The following is a 20,740-nucleotide window of genomic DNA, read 5'->3' on the forward strand; positions in this document are numbered from 1 at the left end:
TGAACTGATTAATACTAATTGGCAGCAGCAAAAAAATTGAGGAAAAAAAACAAACAAAAAAAACCTTTGGTTTAATTTAGCTATTGAATAAAATCAGCAAAGATTTGTACCTAAAAGGATCTGTTCTTTAACAAATCGCTTGAATGAATAATTCAGTGACTCCCTCATAAAGATTTGACGTTTTAAATTAATTGGTTGAGTTGAATCTCTGCATCCGAAATCACATACTAGTGGTGTACTTTGTAACCACAAAAAATTATGATTTATATGTTCTATATATGAAGGTGTGTATTAATTCGAATGTCGGATATCAGAAATCAAATTTAATTGGCATAATGACCTCCCAAAAGTGTCTCACATGATATATATAAATATATGATAACATGACAGCGTTTATTGAAATTTGTCTCGGCACTCAGAGATGCAAGTCATTTATGATGCAGAAAAAAAAGCCACAGTGTTTTGTTGGCGTTCTGTTTTTCTGATACTATATAGTAGGGAATTATTCCATTTCAAATGCAGTGAGTGACTTGCTCATAAAGACACTCACTCGCTTGTTGCCGCCTACTGGTGTAACGATGTAACTGAATCTCAGTATGAATCACTGCTCAGCCAATCAAATTAGAGGACTGGAACTAATTATAACAGATAATCATTTGAGATGGACAAAAAAAGTAGATGGCTTATCGGAGTTCTTCACCTGGTAAGGCTTCTCAGGTCTGTGGAAGAAGTCACAGTAGATATATCCCAGCAGTCCCTCCGTTTCATGCACCACAGCCTGAAGGAACAATTAAAAAGTGACATTAGAAAAGAAGTTGGATAGACCTGAAGATGAGCTCTTATTTCAGCCCTTTGGGACCGATAATCAAGCACAGAAGCATGATCTTACCAGCTTGCGCACATCTTCACACCAAACCTCCCCCACACCGGGCTGCTCAGCCAGCAGTGATACACCATACAGCTGTGTGAAAAGACCATTCAGACCTTCCATACATGCTCCTAGTGAAAAGTATGGACTGTACAGGCTTGGCTCAATGTTGAATCTGCAAAGACAAAATAAAAACATGCCATGTTACTAAAGGCGGAATGTCCTTTCACATTTTTCTCACTAAAACCTACAAACGAGACATTACAAGAATGTGACCAGAACTGTCAAAATCATTATAGCAAAAATCAGAGCATGTGTCAAATGAACCTTCAGAAGTTATTATAATATGCTGATTTGGTGCTAAAGAAACATTTCTTATTACTATTATCAATGTTAACTGTTTTATTTTTGTTTTACTGGTACTTCTGATCAATTTAAAGCATTCTTGCTGAATAAAACCAATAATTTCTCAGTGTTCTTGATTGCTAACACATTAGAATAGATTCAGTTGGCCCACTTTCCAAAACTATTCTTCAGTTCTCAAAACAAAGGAACATTTCTGCAAAACTCTACACAAAAATGCCCTCATTTTACACAGCTTTAAGCATGTTCTCATTCAGAAAAACAAACAAACACATAATATGATTAACACAAGCATCATGGTGTGAACTCAAATAGCACACATTTATCCATGAGTAAACATTAGGTAGCAAAACTGATGACACACCAGCCACAATCTCAGGATAATATAAATAGGAGCACAAGTAATTGTAATTTAGAAAATGCATCCTAACACTGGAGAAGAGTCAGCAACAAGATATTTATACTACTTACATACACAGTATAATTAAAGCGCACAGCAGCTACTTTAAATGATGACCCGTGAATACCATTAAGAGGTTTTAGTAACACTGTTTTGAATTGATCTCACTCAATAGTCTGTACATGTGTTAGGTTCTGTGTATCTTCCAAAAGTCAAAAAGTTTGAATGTATAGTTTAAAAAAAAGTTTGACAAAAGTTAATGTTTTTTTTTTATGTTTAATATTTGATTTTGACATGTCAGTTTGAGATTTGTACAAGTTGGTGTGTAGTTACACGATTGTGTTTATAGCTAAGGAAATACTTTTACTTTCAAACAATAGTGCATTATTTTAGGAGAAAATTCTTAGATGCAAGAAAATGTAATTCTGTCTCATGCTTATCTCAGATCTCTCACCTTTCTGCACGTATCACACCACTGAAGTACGGATGGTCCCATGGCATTAGTTCCTACAGAGAAAGATTTAATTCAGTTTAAATTGACTATTTCTCAAATATGAATCTTGAAGGTATTATTAAGTTTGTAAAAGTTCTAAAATTTTACAAGATGATGCAATATGATAGCAGAAAATTCAAATATCAGATATAATTGAGCAGTGCTTACAGAATTTCTGGGGTTGAGTTTTGTCTTCATATCCTTCATCATTTCAAAATCCTTTTCAGTCCTAAGGTTTAGGCAGAAATATAGTTGTTTATATTATATAACATAGATAAACATTATATTTTACATTATAACCATGATATAATATACATACATACATACATATTCTATTAAAATATGTATCTTTAGGAAAACATGCAGCTTCTATATAGCTGCAACAACATTAATAACGTTGTTGACAGCGACACCTAGTGGCACCTTTTGCTAGAATAAGACAATAACAACACTGATAGATAAATTAGGCTTAAGCTTTCTTAATAAAAGCAGACTGTAACTTATGAACAATATATTCATTATTATGCATCTGTGGCTTAATGCAACTGTTAAATTTTGAAGAGAAAAACTCAACCTGTCTGAGAGCTTGTCGGTGATCTGCTGTAAGAAACTCATAACTGCCTCTGTAGAGAAACAGACCTTGGCATTAACTTGTATTCCTAAAATATAAATAATATTAACGGTACACTATGCAGCTTTTGGCACTCTAGCGGATAAAAAACAAAACTGCACACAATCAAAAATTGTTTTGATTGTGCTTCAGATCCGCGTGACTTTGTGGATGAATATGGTTATCTTACTGCTTATAAAACCTTCACAACTAGGCTTAAGAGATACAACCAGTTTAGATGGAATGGATCTCAAGCTGACTATCTGAAGATGTTACGGTTACTGGCTAGACTGGGTAAACCCAGCCTGATCTGTCGGCGATTTGATTTTTTCGCCCTGCAATTCAGTCTGGAAACCTGTACATTGATTTCTACTGCTTCTGTTATACTTTTGCGAGAACCAATCACAGCATGGCTTATCCACCTGGCATGCTATTAGCGGGTTTGACATGATGGGTGCGTCTCAATCAGCTTCCTTGCTCAGTAGTTAGGGCACTGATCAAGGAGTCAGCCCATTGACTTATGTCCTGATCAGTGCCCTGACTACTGAGCTAGGGAGCTGATTGAGATGCACCCGATGACAAATAGAGAAATGATGGGTCGTTGCCCATTGATCACACCTCTTGTGGTCTGATTGGTTGAAGGACTATCCAATTGCATACATAGTAATTTGAATAATGCTCATTTATCATGCCTCTGGTGCAGTAGAAAATCCAGAGCAGACTCCCCAGCCCAATGTTCAATTTTAAATTGAGCTTAGTCTGGTGATAGCCAGACAGGTTACTGGCCACTTTCCTGCAGAGTTTAGCCAACGCCAATTAAACACACCTGAACCCACTAATCAAGGTCTTACCAGGTATACTAGAAACTTCCAGACAGGTGTGTTAAGGCAAGTTGGAGCTAAACTCTGCCAGCACAGAGCTACAACAACCATAATGAAATTACCCCTCACAAAAGATAATGCTTTACAGTCAACTCTGTTAGAGAGCTACATTTTATTGAGAGCAATGTATCTGTTAAATAAAACAACTTACTCGCTTGTGGAATCTGTGTACATTTTACAACAATTTGATTCTGACAAAAGAAAACATGCTCTCGCTATCTCCAAAAAGCCAAGCCGATGCTGATTCTCGTTTTATTACAAGAATGTAAAAGTTACATAGTGTACCTTTAAATATTTGATAATGCAATATAATATAGTGCTGCCAAATCGATTAATTATGATTAATAGCATCCAAAATAAAGGTTTGTGTTTACATAATGTGTGTGTGTACTGTCTATAATTGTGATGTTTATTTGAAAACACATACAAATACATACAGGTATATAGATAAAAAATATTTATATCATTTATATAATACAGTATATAAATATTTTATATATACATTTAATTTCTTAAATATACACAGTAAACACATTATGTAAACACAAACTTTTATTTTGGATGCGATTAATCACAATTAATCAAATTTGACAGTAATGAAATTTAATACAAAAGATTGCACTTCTTCACAAGAAACAATCATTATTCTTGCTGGTCTGTTTGGTGCAGCTAGTGGTACAGAAATTACACACATTAAAAGGTAAAATATGAAAATAAGAAAACCAAATAAGAAAACAAGTATTTTACCTGGGCTTTTGGCCATGGTTCCCTTTAATGCTCTGTGCGCATAAGTTTCATAACCAACTAAGCGAGCCAGTTTATCTCTACAGGCCAGCAGTTCCTCAAGTATGTGCATCACATTTGCATTCGGGTAGAGGAAAATTTTATACGCAACTTCCCTGACCTGAAAAATAAGTGAAGGCAAAAAAAAAAAAAAAAAGAGAGCTTGTAAGCATTTCAATAAATATTTATCCAACATCAAAACAGAACTAATTAAGGAGAGTGATGTACCAGATCATCAGGTGTGTCCGCATGCAGACCGCTGATCTGAATATACTTTCCATCCTTACTGAAGTGCTTGTGAATGTGTTCAGGAAGAGCTCTCTTCTCTATTCTGTTGGGCATGTGGCAGCTCATGAGAAACTGATTGCTCAGATCCAACAGCTTTACATTCAAGTTCACAGCCTCTTTCCTCTGAAAAATAGGGAAAGGTAATCTGCAAATTGCACAGCAGTGTTTGCAGTTCTCTGTACCAATTTCGATATCAGAGCAAAAACATTTGAATGAAGTACTTTAACAAAATGTCTCATCTGTTGGTTATCGCTGAAAATCATTGCGGTTTCTGATTTAATCAATGCGCAATAAACAGAAAGCAAGAGAGCCTCCCTTTACAATCACTAAGGCTTCTGAAAATTCTGCAATCTCACAAAAACTTGTTATAAAAAAACTGTATTAATTGTACAATGACTCTTTTGTTGACATTGTGTTTACACTTGTTGACTTGTTGAGGATATTTGAGTGTGCGCCACACATTGAACAAAACAAAATCTTTTCAGCAGTGATAAGCAGATTCAGACTAACGCCTCTGATTGACTATTTCGTTCACACCCTCAACAGATATGATTGAGACTGGCTACATTGTTTGTAAAATTACGTTGTAAATAGAAACCTCTCAGACCGCTCAAACAAACATGAATGACATATTTACCTCACAGTTTGAAGTTACCTCAGAGTTTATATCTCGCAATTGAGACTTTATATCAAGCAATTCTGAGAAAAAGTCAATTACCTTTTTGAATTTTTATTCTGTGGTAGAAACAAGCTTCCATACCATTCTGAACAGCCAAATTAACAAAATAACATGTAATATAGATGTTCTGGCAAAATGTTAATTGCTGCAGTCTATTTAAACAGTTTTTTAATTTGAATGAATGACTAATAGTGTTTATAATATAGCTGAACTATAAACGTTTATCCCAGTACTTCAATGATCATTTGAATTATTATATGACAGAAATATCAATACTGTGTGGTTGAAAAGATGTTTCATGCAACTGCTCTGTCTGGGTCAGCGGCAGCATGAAAGCAGATTTGAATGTTTGCGGAGATCTTGTCAAAGGTCGAAACATTGTCATTTAAGGATACAATTTCAGGGTGTTTGAATCGAGATCAAAAACTTTTAAAGATTGTGCAGCTCTAACTGAGAGTCAAAACTGAGTCAAACAAATGTATGTATAATTAATACCAACAACAAAAAAATTCAAACCTTTTTTTTATCCAGATGGATTCCACTTATTTCGAAGTCAAACATGAACAGTTCCGCCACTCTTCTGCATCAATAAAACAATATAGTGAATATTACAAAGATATTTTAACAAAGAAAACAACAACTTGTATGAGGTAAACAAGATCAGTTTGACTGGGTTTTCATGCTTGGGCATGAACTTGTTTGCCAGCATTAGGACTTACATGTTAAATTCTATGTAAAACCACGATTAGTTATCAAACATGAAGAAAGGTACAGGTTTGCACACTATGCCTATTTTCTAATAGGATAGATAGAGATTTAATATCCATGCAGGAACAAATAAATAATGGCATTGACTGTCATGGTTACTCATGGAGCACAAGACATGCACCTCTATCATAAAATAAAACAAAACATCTGATTTATACCTTGTCTCTGGGTCCAGTTTGGCAAAGATCTCTTTGTTATCCAGCAGGTCCTTTAAGCTCTTACACAATTCAACATTGGTATTGAGTCTGTAGGACAAAATAAAACACATAAATATCTCAGGAAAAAAAATCAAGTCCATCTAGGATTACATTAAGAAACTGAAAAAAATGAGGCAGAGAGTGAGAACTTAGACTGAGAACATTGCCAAGGCTCTCAAAGAAACCTGCCTGCAAAACTACAGTGCTGTCATAAGTTTTAGGCATTTGTGTAAAAATGCTGTAAAGTGACGGAGCTTTCAAAATAAAGTCATAAATAGATTTTATTTATTAATTAATTTCTATGACTAAATCAAAATCAATATTTGGTGTGACCACCTTTTCATTAAAACAGCTTTTGTACTTTTGTTTTAATGCCATCCCAGCTTCTCTGACAATTTTCATGGCGAGAAAAAAATTACAGTAATTTGGTTTAACTTTGTTACAAATGTCCTCACGAGTTAACTGAATAAAAAAAAAGTTTCTCACAAGGATGAAAACCAGCTAAATCTAAGCTTCAATGATAAAGAGCTTTGACAGAAAGAATCTGTTGGTGGATCTTTGGCTAGAATTAAAAACCTGCGTGTCCTGGATGGCCTATTCTGCAACGTGCATAAACAATCTGGTCCCATCGGTTGGAGGTTTGATAGAAACATCTTCCAACATTAGGGCTGATTTCATGAAGTTTGTTTATATTAAATAGATCTTTAGTCATAGATACACTTGTGCATAGTTTTTCAGGTAGGTTTCTTCAAGCGTCCTTGCCACAGTTCTTCTGGATTTAATCTGTGTCAGTTTTTCTGTTTTTCATTAAATCACAGACAGACTCGATGGTGAGATCAGACTGACTGACCGTTGACAGACCACTTGTGAATCTCATTGGATTATTACAATAAATGGCAAAAGTAATGTTTGGAAACTACAGCAATATGTATATATTGTATAATATGTATATATATAACTGGCTTAAAACCTTTTTTTGTGAAAATACTAACAATAAATATAATATAATTTATACTAAATATAAAAAAGTGGATATAAATCCAGGCCCACCTTTCCACCATAGTACCAATGTTTATACAAGTCCTCTCTGCGGCCTCTCGGTAGGACACGTCAGGATGTGCCACCTTAATAAAGTCTGCCTACACAAAAATATACACACACATACTTAAATAAAAATACACACACCGGTTAGGTATAACATTATGACAGGTGAATTGAATAACACTGACTATCTTTTCATCAAAGCACCTGTTAATAGGTGCGCTATATTAGGCAGCAAGTGAACATTTTGTCGTCAAATTTGATGTGTTAGGAGGAGGAAAATTTGGCAAGTATCTCCAAAACTGCAGCTCTTGTGGGCTGTTGTGGGGTCTGCAGTGGTCAGTATCTATCGAAAATGGTCCAAGGAAGGAACAATGGTGAACCAGCGACAGGGTCATGGGCAGCCAAAGGCTCATTGACGTACATGAGGAGCGAAGGCTGGCCTGCGAGTTGCAATCAAACAGACGAGCTACTGTAGCTCAAATTGCTCAAGAAGGTAATGCTGGTTCTGATAGAAAGGTGTCAGAAAACACAGTGTATCGCAGTTTGTTGCGTATGGGGCTGCATAGCAGCAGACCAGTCAGGCTGCCCATGCTGACCCCTTGTTAACCGCCGAAAGCGCAAACAGTGGGCACGTGAGCATCAGAACTGGACCACGAAGAAGGTCCAGTTGCTTCATTAAACAATGGTGGTGATTTGTTTTTATTTTTTATTAGGGCTGGACAATAATTCAATATCAATATATATCGCGATATAATTTTTTTCAATAACGGTGATATGATTTTTAAACACATTTCCGATATTTCGATAGACATTACAGCATTCCTCACTGACTGAGGTTCAGGGTGTAGCCGTCAGAAAGAGCAGAACATGATTGGCTACTTGCGCGATGACGTACACCACAGAAACGGAGTCAGTGCTCAGCAGTAGTAGGCTGATAAATCCAACTCTGCAAGTTTTAGCTACAAAAACAGTTTCCCTGACCGCAACACAATTGTGACTGAACGAACTTTTTACAAGTAAGGAGAAATAAATAGTTGATAAGAGGAGAAAGACTAACGTTAATTCAGTGGGGTGGAAGTGGTTCGGCGTGTCCCCCGCACTTTTAATAAAGTGTATTTTTATCCCCCGCACTTTTACTGGGTCTCACCGGTCCTAGTCAACCCGCTTCGAGCGGGATTCGAAACGGCGTTACCTGGAGCGAGGGCGGGCAAGTTAACATGGACGCTATAAGACCGCTTTCTCTAACCTCGGTTGATTGCGCTTCTCTTGAGATCACGGGCAAGTGTATACATAGAAACCAACGTGAATACATCAAGATTTAAATTCAGAGACAAAAAATAATCTATGCATGACCTGTCATTTTGTTCGTATTTAAATATGAGGAGGGCGCTCTCACAGAAAGTCCAAAAGCGGATTCTTAGAAACTTACTGTCGCGCTGGAGCTGCAGCTGAAGGAAAACAATCGTTATGAGGTGACGATGACAGTCAGACGATTGCGACAATATATGAAAGCAATGAAGGAGCATCATGAGCAACAAAACTGTTTTCAACACTGATAATAATCATAAATGTTTGTTGAGCATCAAATCCTAATATGAGAATGATGAGTGACACTGAAGACTGGAGTAATGATGATAAATTCAGCTTTGATCACAGAAATAAATGACACTTTACTATAGATTCACGTAGTGAACAGATGATGTAGATCAGAATAATATTTCACTGTATTACATTTTTTACTGCATTTTTAATTAAATAAATGCAGCATTAAATATATGCTATAGTTTTGCATAAATAGAAAACAGAGCGCTATGAATTGTTCTTCACTGAAATTTAAAACTTAAAAGAAATTGCTCAATAAACTGCGTCTGCGGCATAGGAGCACTGTACGCTGTGACTCTGCATTGCTTCTTTAGCGCATCATTTTGCACACAGGATGCACATTAAGTGCATTTTGCCACTCTGTATTGAGGTTATGCACGTGACATCACCGTCAGTGATCGGTTCCACCATCTGAAGCAGATCCTTCCGCTAAAATATAGAGTCAGACTGAATCCTGGCTGAAGCACTTTTGTTTAATCTATATTAAGAATAATATAATCAGCCTATGTTGTAGTTTAAACTTTAAATTTAATATTAATAAAGTGAGAGTTATTTGATGTTGATTTCACATTTCTTTTTCATATAAAGGCTAAATACAAATAAAAGGTGAACATTAATTTATTTGTACTGGTTTTATTTCTAAAATATTATATAGTTTTATATAGGAGGACTATTCATAGACTTGGCAAATACATTTTTCAGAAGTTTGTAGGTACAGACATCCTTTGTGGCAGTTCTTAGTAGTTTTTTCTAAAGCTTTTATATAGTTCATATCGATATTGGAATTATATCGTATCGACCGAAATTAAGAAAAATATCGTGATATGAATTTCGGCCATATCGTCCAGCCCTATTTTTTATTATGGTTTCCAAAAAAATATCTCCTGCTGAGGAGCAATATGCATTTCTCATCTGTAATGCTCTACAATTGTTTTTATTTATCCATAAAAAAATAAATAAAATAAAATAAAAAAAAACTTGTTTACCATATCTGCCACTCTGCATAGGCTGTCTGATAGTCTGTCAAATATCTCCACAGTCTGGACTCCTGGAGGGCAGCGGCAGGCTTTCTCCACCAGCTGCTCTGTCTCCTGCAGGGCTCTGTCCTGGACCACCTCAAAACCTTCAATAGAGCTGAGCTCTGGGACACCAAACAACCCCTGACATACACATTTCGCATTTTACGCTATTGAAAGTCAATCAAACAGCAATTGAAATTAGACATAGATACAGACAAGTAACGTTACGTACCGCATTTTGGTGAAAGAGGTCTAGTCTCCTCTGGATTTTGGCATTAAAAGCAGCTCCTACAGGTGACCAAGTGGTGACTGTCCTACAGACCCGCGCTACTGTCCCATGTCTGAGCAAACGCAGCAAAGGTCTGTACGCTGACATTACTGACAGTCAGCATGCGATTTAACAACTACACTCAATTCACTCTTCACAGCCAGAACAACCGACAACTAAACTAACTAGAATAAACAACTAAGTTACAACAAACGGAAAAGCACTGCAGTAAGTTTAACATGCTCCTTCCAATGACAGTAAGCCTTAGATTAAGGCTTAGATTTTTTAGTAGCACTTTCGACACTTAAAAAAAATCGTGAGCATTTCTTAAATCATATTTCGCAATTTAAGAACGTTAATATATAATACAATATTAATAAATACAGTTGTTGTTTGATTATTCGCAACGATTCACAAGATACCTAAAGACGTTACAGTGAGTTTAAACAGCAAGTGAAAAATGAGGCGAATCATCTCTGGTATTTCATATTACAAAATAAAGGTTCTGAACACAGTTCTCTGTAAATAATAATAATAATAATAATAATAATAATAATAATAATAATAATAATAATAATAATAATAATAATAATAATAATAATAATAATAATAATAATAATAATAATAATAATAATATCATTATTATCATCATCATCATAATTATTATTTTACATAAATGTTTAACAAAATTTACATAAAATATAGACTGATAATAATTCAAAAATATTCTAAATAAAAATAAAATAAATAAATTATATATATATATATATATATTTTTTTTTTCGAAGTCAAACATGAACAATTCAGCCACTCTTATATATATATATATGTGTATGTATGTATGTAAAATTACCAAATTGTTAATGAATAATCTCATCGTTTTCCTATCTATCTATCTATCTATCTATCTATCTATCTATCTATCTATCTATCTATCTATCTATCTATCTATCTATCTATCTATCTATCTATCTATCTATCTATCTATCTATCTATCTATCTATCTATCTATCTATCTATCTATCTATCTATCTATCTAATCTCCATGCGGAAGGTGGGCGTGGTTATTAGATGCATGACGCAGTACGTTCTGTGCGTGATATGTGACGCGCACTCACTGCCGCACTGTACAGTCACATGACAGGCATTATGGAGCTCGTTCGCTGTCAAACTTTAATCCGTTTTTACTTTTAGACTAGAAAAGCGATGGACAGAGCGGGATTTTTGACGGCTTCTGATCTCCAGTGATATGTCAGGTGAGTTTTATATTCCTTTACAGACACACAAACCCCACGTGTAAACATGATTGTGCTACAAAACAATGTCAGTTTCATTATAAACCACTGGCGAGTTCCCATTTTTGTTTTTTTATGTCGCTTATTATGCCATATTGACAACTCGGAACATTCAGATATTATAGTTAAGCCATGTTTATTTATGTCAGCTCATGAACAAATGTTTGTTTAACACGCAGATGCTTAACACATATTTTGGATTACAAATCCAGTTAAAATTTAATTTACGTTATATGATTGGCCCATATACAAAAAGATTAGCTATGTTTTGTTTTAGCCGTAAACTGAAAACATGCTTTTACTTTTTTGCAGAGTCATGCTCAGTCACTCTGTTTACTTATCCCAATGGTTACCTTAAATATTGATGAAGTAATGTTGGTTGTATTTATATTTTTCACTTTTTGTATTCTACATGGCTTAATTGTAAATGCATCTGTGCCTCTCACCACCGTGTATTGAGCTGGACATCCCTCCACCCAAGTGTAACTTGATGCATCTCTTTCTGTATTTTCACCTTGTTACACAGTTGCGTCTATGTATCTGTTATTTTGTAGCTAAACCCCTGCGTCATGTCTGTGGATGGCCCCCGGACCTCTGTTTTCACCTTTCAGTCCGCTATTCACAGCCATCATGTTCTTCGCTCTCTGGAGGAACTGAGACAGAAGGAGCTCTTGTGTGATGTGACGGTTGAAGTGGAGCGCAGGAGCTTTCGAGCACACTCTTCAGTGCTGGCTTCCTGCAGCCACTATTTTTACACCAGACTGACAAACCACAGCCGACCAAACCTCACTGTCAGCTTACCGGATGAGGTAATGCTTGATATGGTGGATGGATGGGCTGAACCTGGAGGTTTTGAGAAACCTATGGTTAAGCTGTCTTCTCTTTATGATTTGTTGTTATTTTCAAACAATTCAAACCAAAATGAAAATGATGTCATCATTTACTCACATATGAATTAAATTGAACCCAATGAAGGTCAGTGTAAGGGTCAGTGACATTATTTGATAAAATAAATTATATTTATTTGCATGGCTATATTTATTCATTTATCCATGCATACATACTGGTTACTTGAATACACCTCTTTTATGATTACCATGTTTATAATTAAATAGGCCTATTATATTATATTTCTTAATTAAAAAAGGACAAAAAGTAAAAAATGTAATTGTGATGCAACTGTCCTAAAACCACAACGAAGAAAAAAGCCTCAATAAAATAATACAATGAATAATAATCTTTTATGATTATTATATTTTTGCATTAATATTTATCCACAAATCAATGTCATGTCAAAATATCAAAAACAGGAAATTATATCATAGAGAGACCTCCTGCTGTAACTTATAACGGTTTGTCATGGTCAATAAGTTTATTAAAATAACAGAAGTTGACCTTTTTATGATAATGCAGGTTGTAAAATGTCATGTGACTCCCGCAAAATAAAGCTATTTATTCATTAAATTCATGATATTTGTTAATAATAATACAATTGAAATGTATATAAAACACTAATGTATTCAAAATATGTTAACTTTTCACTTGATAGTTACACCACATTTTTAAACATGTCTTGAACGTGGTTTAAAAGTTCTAAATTTCTTTTTGACACTTAATCCCATTTATCCAGATTCACTTTCATTATATGGAAAGTGTATTGAAAAAGGTAACTAACTTTGTGTACGATGGAAGTCATACGAGTTTTGTCACGACATGAGGGTGAGTAAATGATGACAAAGTGGTCATTATTGCGAGAACTATTTCTTGAAAAATTGTTTACATTGCATTGCTGTCAAATTAGGCCTTTATATATTGAGATTAAATTGAGCAAACTATGTTACAGCAATAACCCAGTAATGCGATTTGTAAATGATTTATTCATGCAGTAATCATGACCAGATCATTAATCTCCCAAGGTCACTGTGGAGGGATTTGAGCCTCTTCTGCAGTTTGCCTACACTGCAAAACTTCACTTCACGAAAGAAAACATCCTGGAGATCCACAGATGCGCTGAATTTCTTGGATTTCAAAACCTCGATAAAGCCTGCTTTGAATTCCTCATCCCAAAATTCTCTGATGGTGGTGGAACCTCAAAAAAATTGAAAGGGAAAAGCAAGAGCCAAGCGTCCAGTACGAAATCCCAAACCATCTGCAGTCCCAGTAACCAAAACCCTGAAACTGAAGAAGCTTGTCTATCTCAGGATGTCATGCAGACTGCATCTACAACATCCTCTGTAAAAAGTCCGAAAGATGGTCCCCCTATCTCAAATGGCAAAGAAATTCAGTTAGATTTATCCCCGCTGTACACAAGAAGCTCTTCATACCACATGGGTGATGGCCGAGACCAGTTTTGCCTGCAGAACTGTGGCCCACAGTTACCTTCCTCTTCTGCGATGGCCAGTGAAGTTTGTCCTTTCTTGTCAACTTCAAGCACCAGTGACAATGAGAAATTGCATTCGGCTGTATCTGGCTGTGGTGGGGACATTTTAGCAATGGAGGAACAATTCCAGAAGGAACTAGCAATGGAGGTACGTTGTGAACCACCTACTGATAAAGACCTGAACATAGCCAGTATCACAGATGGCCACTTTGACCAACTTGAAGGGTCTCTAATGCCACCCACCAACTGCAGCCAACTATGTCCCTTGAATTCTGTGGAGTCCAGCTGTGTTTTGGATGGGATTTCCAGTGCTCCAGACCTCAGTAGCATTGGCACAGACGACAGCCAGGTCTTTGATTCTAACAAACAAACGTTCTCTGAACTGACCCCCAAAGATGGCTTCACCGAGCGAAGCATAGTGGAAAGGGAAGTGGCTGAGCATCTTGCGAAGGGCTTTTGGCCGGATTTGAGCGCCACGTTAAATGAGCCGCTACCTTTGGACTCTATCGACCAGTCATCTGCAGGAAACGGCTCAGACTTCCACTGGTTGAAGCATCTAGATCTGGGAGCTGCACCTGATGATTGTCCCTTCCTGAGGGACCTGAGCTCCAGTGACAGACAGAACTCTGGGGGACACGCTCTGTCCAATGAGGACACTGGAGGAGAAAGTCCCTGCATGTCACCAATTAACTCAAGGGAAAACTCTGAGTGTGAATCGGATGGAGACTGTGCTCAATGTGGTAGCAATGAACAAGTGCAGGAGGTGAGCATGCTAGCACTCACGGTTGCAAAACTTCATGAACTTAGAGGTGGAGTTTGGTGCCAAATTGCAGACTTCACCAATATTGTGTACTTGGTTGAGATTCTCTGACATGCTTCAAATAAAAGTTTAGTCTCTACTAGTGTTGTAGTACTCGAGACCAGTCGTAAGACCATTTCTTGTCTCGGACTCAGACTAAGAAGACAATACCACAACTGCGAGGATATTTCTAAATAAAATTGCCAGGGCATTGTCTAATTTATATTTTTAACATCATAAATGTGATTTGATGTAAAACGTGCTTAAAATGGAATCAATAACTTATTTCTAATGTGATTTATTTTGATACTGTGGTGCCGGGTTTGAAATCAGTGCAGGGTTGTCTCAAAAAAGTAAAATGGCCAAAATTAATACAAATTCCCACAAAAATTGTTATGAATATGAGCACGATTGCAAACGTGATATTAATTTTGTACAAACAGTCAATAAACAAGAAGTTAATATTAAGTGAATTATATTTTTGACAAGTTTGAACTATTTCGATTAGTTTTGTTACTAAATGCTTTGAACAAATCGGTTGAATAAATGATTCTATGACTCTCTGATTAAGTGTTTCATATTTAAAAGTAGACTTATCATTTTTAAAACATTGTTATCAACATTATTTATGCAGTTGTATTTTTACCAATTAAGACCTCTGCAACACAAAGATTAATTTTATTGTAAACTATTTGATTGGTCACATCTCTATAGAGTCTTATATTTAATCAATAAATATAATTAGAATAATAAGATCTTTCTTAGACAATAGATATTGATTTTTAAATGAATATGAGGAGTGCTGGTCTGGTGTTGGTCTTGACTTGGTCTCGCCCTGCCTTGGTCTTCTTGTCTTAATGTCAACCCCACAAAGTCGTGGTCTTGACTACAACACTAGTCTCTATTGAAAAATTTAAAAACCTCTAAACTGAACATCCTCCATAATGCAGTGTTGACGTCATAGTTTTCTTCCCAGGTGGATTTGCCATTCCCTGTGGAGCAAATTTCCAGCATGACCCGGAGAGCATTCCTGCAGATGTTGAAACGCGAGAAGCTGACTCCAGAACAGCTGGAGTTTGTTCAGGATGTGAGAAGACGCAGTAAGAACCGCGTGGCTGCACAGCGCTGCCGCAAGAGGAAGCTAGACTGTATCTATTGGCTGGAGGGAGACATCAAGAAACTGGTATGTCTGTTTTTATAGTGACATTTTGTGAATGTTCTCTCAATGTTATTTGAGCGATCTGAACAATTTGAACGCTCAAAAATTTTCCACCTAATTAAAGCTACACTATGTAACTTTTCCATCTGCTAGAGGTCGCCTATTCAAAACAAAGACGTAGTTTGACGTAGATCTCACAGCCAGTGGAAAAGGAATTGGGCAGACATCATGTTCATGGATGTGATTATTAATGTTACTGTAGTATGAAGCAGAGCTGGACTGAATGTTGAAGGTGCTGAGAAAGGCAGCTGGAGCGATTGTTTTGCAAACACGTCTAGCGAGCAGCGGGAATTTTATTATGAAGGGACACAGTTGTCTGCGCCATTTTCACTTTTCTGACAGAGCTCTGTTTATCATATCAGATACATTTAAGTGTGTTGAAAATGATGTTATGAAGTTACTCTGTGCGTTTGCCCGGCAGCTGCTATGGCACTTTTTGCACACTGCTAAGAGTAAAGCGTTTTGGAAACCAGATATGACGCAATTGACAGGCGACTCCCTCAGACGTCCTGGTTCCTCGGTTAAAATATCAATTTTCTCACAATTTACAATTAGTTGGAAACAATTGGGATCTTGTAAGAACTCAACTGAACAAAATATATAACACTGACCTGGTGTTTTTTGATATTTTACTGCTAAAATCCTACATAGTGCACCTTTAAAGGGGTACTTCAGCGCTTGGAAGATGAATCTGTATTTAAACTGGTACATTAATGTAGTAGAAATGTGAAATTATTTTTGAATTTGGTGCTTTCTAGACTGAGAAAAGACAGAAAAGGCCTCATGGGGATGAAAGACTACAATTCCCAGAATGCTGCCCTGTGAGGCCACTCCCAAAGCCACCGCTACTGAATCACTTTTACTTTCCTAACACCGCGTTCATCTTCATAAAATCAGTTCAGTTAGAGAACAGACACTACAATTCAAAACTGAACGTGTCTGTTCAATATATTGTGATTTAGCTGCTGAGGAAGTGTCAGCACACACGCAGCAGGAGTTTTACACGCATTGTGATGAGCTTCATGAGCTCGCGTGATGAGAGCTGAGGCAGGGTGCGAACTACGGGGGAGCTGGGGGAGCTCGGCTCCCCTAAATAAGACATGGGCTCCCCTGAAAACGTGATTTGAGAAATTTTGGGGGGTCTCAAATATTGAAACTGTTATTTTGAGGTGCAATTTCAGTTTTCTGTAATGTGATCATCGTGGATTATTATATGTAAAATTGCTAAAAAATATATAATTAATTCATGCATGATGGCAATTTAAATCTAATTCACTTCAATAAAGATAACTATACATGCTGTTCATGACCATCAAGGTGTGGTGGCGCTGCGGTGCAAATTCCACTCATGTTTAGTACATGTCAACGCAAAGATTCATAGAAAAAACAAAAACAATACCCACTTCTTGATCTTGGATTTCTGTGCTGTGTTCCAGTTCATTTTTTATCATGCCCTTCACTCGGAAACTTCCCTCCGTCTCGTGCACTCGGATGTGCATCATTGCTGACGTTGCATGAGTGTCCACCACTGGCGGAAACTTTGCAATGGACTGAACTGGAACGCCCTAAGCCCTTGATCACTTGGAATCCACTTTGGAGTTGATTTATTATTTATTTTTTTCCTTTACGAAATTGTTTAATGCAGCATTCTATATGTATATGGATGTGTTTGGGTTGTTTTAAATGTTTTTGAAAATATCATAGAGTTGTTTGTGGTGGGGTAAATTAAACGTGATATGTGGTGACATCACAATCGCGTTGCATTGTGGTATATGAAGCTGCCTGAAGTGTACATATGAAGTAGATTCGCTCACTCGGTCAAAATCGAGGGAGCAAGGGTCTGTCCATATAAACTTCCCTTGTCCACTTCAAAATGGTGGCGGGGATTCCCCCAAGAGGAAGTGCTTAGGGAAGTTTGCAAGTGCGTGTCTTAAAGTGGAGTGGAACGCAGCACTGGAAGAACAGCAAAGGAAGCTGACCCCAAGCCTCTGTGGTCGATTCTGTTTTAAGGCAGGTTATTCCCAATTATGTGTTGTGGCTGGGTTGATATAGGTCTGCGCGACTATCAATGTCCTAATAAGACTAACGTTAGTTGAATGGAGGAATTATGGTATTCTTCTGTAGCCTGACGAGTAACTTCAACCGTTCATGTGAACTGAAAGACAGCCGAATGCTTTGAATAGACTATTTGTGGACTTTTTGACCTATAAATTCTTGTTTTTTTCTTCCTTCATTAAAATCAAAGATGTTCTTCAATGATTGTAAATTGTATATTAAGAGTCTCCGCAATTCATTTAGCAATAGATTGACCCGTTCTTCTGTGTGTGAAGGAATATACACGTCCTCTCTTCTACGCGCATGTTTTTTTTACATAAAGAATGTCAAAGCACAGATTACAGTCCTGAAATGGATCTCCTTTTTTGTTTCCATGTTTATCAGAGGGGCGAGAAGGAGAAATTGCTTCAAGATCGCAACCAGCTGAAGCTCAGCTTGGAGGATGTGCGTCAGAACCTCTCGGGCCTGTGCCAGAGCCTTTGTACAGACACCTCGCCGCAGTCCGAGCAGCTGCAAGCACTGTCCAGGTACGTCTCCTCCGACTGTCCCACATCCATCCTCCTGACCCCCATGGCTTCTCCTAGCCTGGCTGGACCAGACCGGGACATCCATGCGAATACCTCCTTGAACACCTTTCTTCCAGACACTTGTCCTGAAGGAGACACCGTAGCACTCAGTTCGCCCGCCGCTTCCCTGCAAGATGAAGTTCAGAGCGCCGTTACAGATCTAGCTCCATGATGTACAACAGAAGAAAGCCGCTTGGGAATGGTCTGATATTTCATTTTTACTCAGGAGCTTACTTTTCTGCTGCCGCCAGTTACACTTTTGAGCATGACTTTCTTATTAGGAGCACTTTCGTAATGTTTTTAAGTATGGATGTGACTAAATTTGCACTATTACCATTCAAATGGAAATGCTACTATGCCTTTAATTCCTTGCATAGGGGTCGTTCCTGTTACTTTTCACACATTCTGAACTCTGAAACTTAAAAATACAACACAAAGTTCATTTTTTAATTATTTCAGAAATGGGCTCTGCCGAAGCTCATATCCGTAAACGTTGCTAATTATAGCTTGATTATTTAGATAATGGCAAAAGATGAATTACAGAATGGAACATAACAGGGTGGAATTACATGGTTTGTTTTTATTATGGATCGATAGTTCTCATACCAATTTTTAAACATTTTGTCCAGCAGGGTGGAAAAGTAAGACAAACAACTTCAGCACAATCATTTCTCTAATTAACTGCTTACATGTTTATGCTGTTTTTTTCCACCAAATTTATTGTCACTTTTCTGGACAATAATGTTGTGATGACATAATGGCATTTTTTTTTTTTAAAGGGATTTTTCAAAAGACGTAACAGGGTGGAAAGTGATATTAAGGTCACAGAAAATTTAAGATCCCCATTTTGCATTTAACATTTAGAGAAAAATAAACAACTTTTTATGCTTTTTAGATAAAAGAAAACAAATTAATATGACTTCACTTTTATATTATATCCAAATATACACTTATATACAGTATTTATATGTATGGAGACTTGCAAGTGTACTACTTAACAGGAATGACTGGATTAATTGCTAGCATTAATTTCACTTACACTGCCACTATGGACAATCATTCTCTCTATTATGTTACTGATTATGATTTTGTTATGCGATGTAGAGCATACAATTACATTCCAGTGTAGCCTAATACATCTTTATTCTTACTGGCATGAGAATTCTGTAATGAATATGCATCTGTGTAATTTTTTTTTACGTATTCATATATGCATATGTCATAAATATAGCAACATTTAAATAACATTTTAATTAATGTAAGTTTTCATGCATATCATGTAGGATTTGTGAAAAATACATTGAATCCATAGTCTCTCTAAAGTAAGGTAAAAGAAAATAGTAAAGTGTAGAGACTGTTCACTTTTTGCTTGCTAAAGTGGAATGAGTTTGGGAAAGGCCAACATAAAATCATGATTCATCTTATTAACTTTAATACATGTTTCTGTGTCTTATTGTGCATGATTCTTCATACTACATTATTGCAATGATAAGTTGTAATACACTTTTCAGCTGATGTCATCTTGACCAAGCATCATATTGGCTGTTGGAGCAATTCAGGCATTATTTTAACCCTCATTGTGGTACAGGATGCTCACTTCATGTATTGAAGATAAAATCAATTTCTGACTCACATTTATTTTCTTTGACTCTACTCCACATGGAAGTAAAATTGATGTCTATGTTGTTTCATGTTGACTTTAGTTAGTTAATCTAAGCATTAATGTTAATTTCAGTACAATTTTTAGACTAAAAATATAACTTGTTAATTTTGCCATTGTAACGTCAATGAAATGTTCTATTTTTACTTTTTTTGTGCCTTCTTTGTTTTAACCCTGTAACCAAAATACTGTCATGTAAGCCTAGAATGCACTGTATAATTCACTATTTGATCCATATTTAAAAAATAGTAGCAAATAAAATGTCAATAATATATATATATTTTTTTTCTTCAGAAAATGTGGAAATGCAATGGTGCTTGCTTAATGTGCTGACAGAGACTGAACAAATCAATCTTTTTTAAATGTAATGCATGAAATACACGTCAGCATATTTTAGCTTGGTTTTTAAAGAGGGTCACTACTGAAGAAGTGATGCATATAATGTTTTGTAAACTGATTTCAGGTTCCTCTCTAGCCACCACACAATTCATTATTATTTTAAA

General features: G+C 36.4%; 2 protein-coding genes across 3 annotated transcripts in view; one reads left to right on the plus strand and one right to left on the minus strand.

The window, feature by feature from the left end:
* mipepa (mitochondrial intermediate peptidase a) overlaps positions 1–10,668 on the minus strand; it is a 29,864-nt gene extending 19,196 nt beyond the window's left edge. Inside the window, exons 1-12 of the mRNA XM_067451791.1 lie at positions 10,228–10,668; positions 9,963–10,136; positions 7,381–7,469; positions 6,292–6,378; positions 5,882–5,945; positions 4,627–4,809; positions 4,363–4,519; positions 2,699–2,747; positions 2,293–2,353; positions 2,086–2,138; positions 890–1,043; positions 701–778 (exon numbers count right to left, since the gene is read on the minus strand). Coding sequence (XP_067307892.1) covers positions 701–778; positions 890–1,043; positions 2,086–2,138; positions 2,293–2,353; positions 2,699–2,747; positions 4,363–4,519; positions 4,627–4,809; positions 5,882–5,945; positions 6,292–6,378; positions 7,381–7,469; positions 9,963–10,136; positions 10,228–10,371 — 1,293 coding nt within the window. The 5' untranslated portion in view covers positions 10,372–10,668. The remainder of the gene's footprint in view (positions 1–700; positions 779–889; positions 1,044–2,085; positions 2,139–2,292; positions 2,354–2,698; positions 2,748–4,362; positions 4,520–4,626; positions 4,810–5,881; positions 5,946–6,291; positions 6,379–7,380; positions 7,470–9,962; positions 10,137–10,227) is intronic.
* A 708-nt stretch (positions 10,669–11,376) lies between these two features.
* bach1a (BTB and CNC homology 1, basic leucine zipper transcription factor 1 a) lies at positions 11,377–20,509 on the plus strand. Of its 2 annotated transcripts, none has more exons than XM_067450972.1 (5): positions 11,377–11,519; positions 12,113–12,367; positions 13,475–14,701; positions 15,702–15,920; positions 18,396–20,509. In XM_067450972.1, exons 2-5 carry the CDS (start codon positions 12,128–12,130, stop codon positions 18,747–18,749), a joined length of 2,040 nt encoding a protein of 679 aa, XP_067307073.1. In that variant the 5' UTR covers positions 11,377–11,519; positions 12,113–12,127; the 3' UTR covers positions 18,750–20,509. The 2 variants fall into 2 exon arrangements, with proteins under 2 accessions (XP_067307073.1, XP_067307074.1); XM_067450973.1 differs by having other exon boundaries at positions 15,714–15,920.
* The last annotated feature ends 231 nt before the right edge of the window (positions 20,510–20,740 follow it).

This window comes from Pseudorasbora parva, chromosome 8 (genome assembly GCF_024679245.1).
Source record: "Pseudorasbora parva isolate DD20220531a chromosome 8, ASM2467924v1, whole genome shotgun sequence".
NCBI lineage: Eukaryota > Metazoa > Chordata > Actinopteri > Cypriniformes > Gobionidae > Pseudorasbora > Pseudorasbora parva.

Bases quoted from the DNA above. Each gene is read 5' to 3' on its own strand.
- bach1a (XM_067450972.1), top strand. From the start codon at position 12,128: ATGTCTGTGGATGGCCCCCGGACCTCTGTTTTCACCTTTCAGTCCGCT. The intron at 12,368-13,474 runs GTAATGCTTGAT...TAATCTCCCAAG, and splicing joins CTGTCAGCTTACCGGATGAG to GTCACTGTGGAGGGATTTGA. The intron at 14,702-15,701 runs GTGAGCATGCTA...TTGACGTCATAG, and splicing joins GCAATGAACAAGTGCAGGAG to TTTTCTTCCCAGGTGGATTT.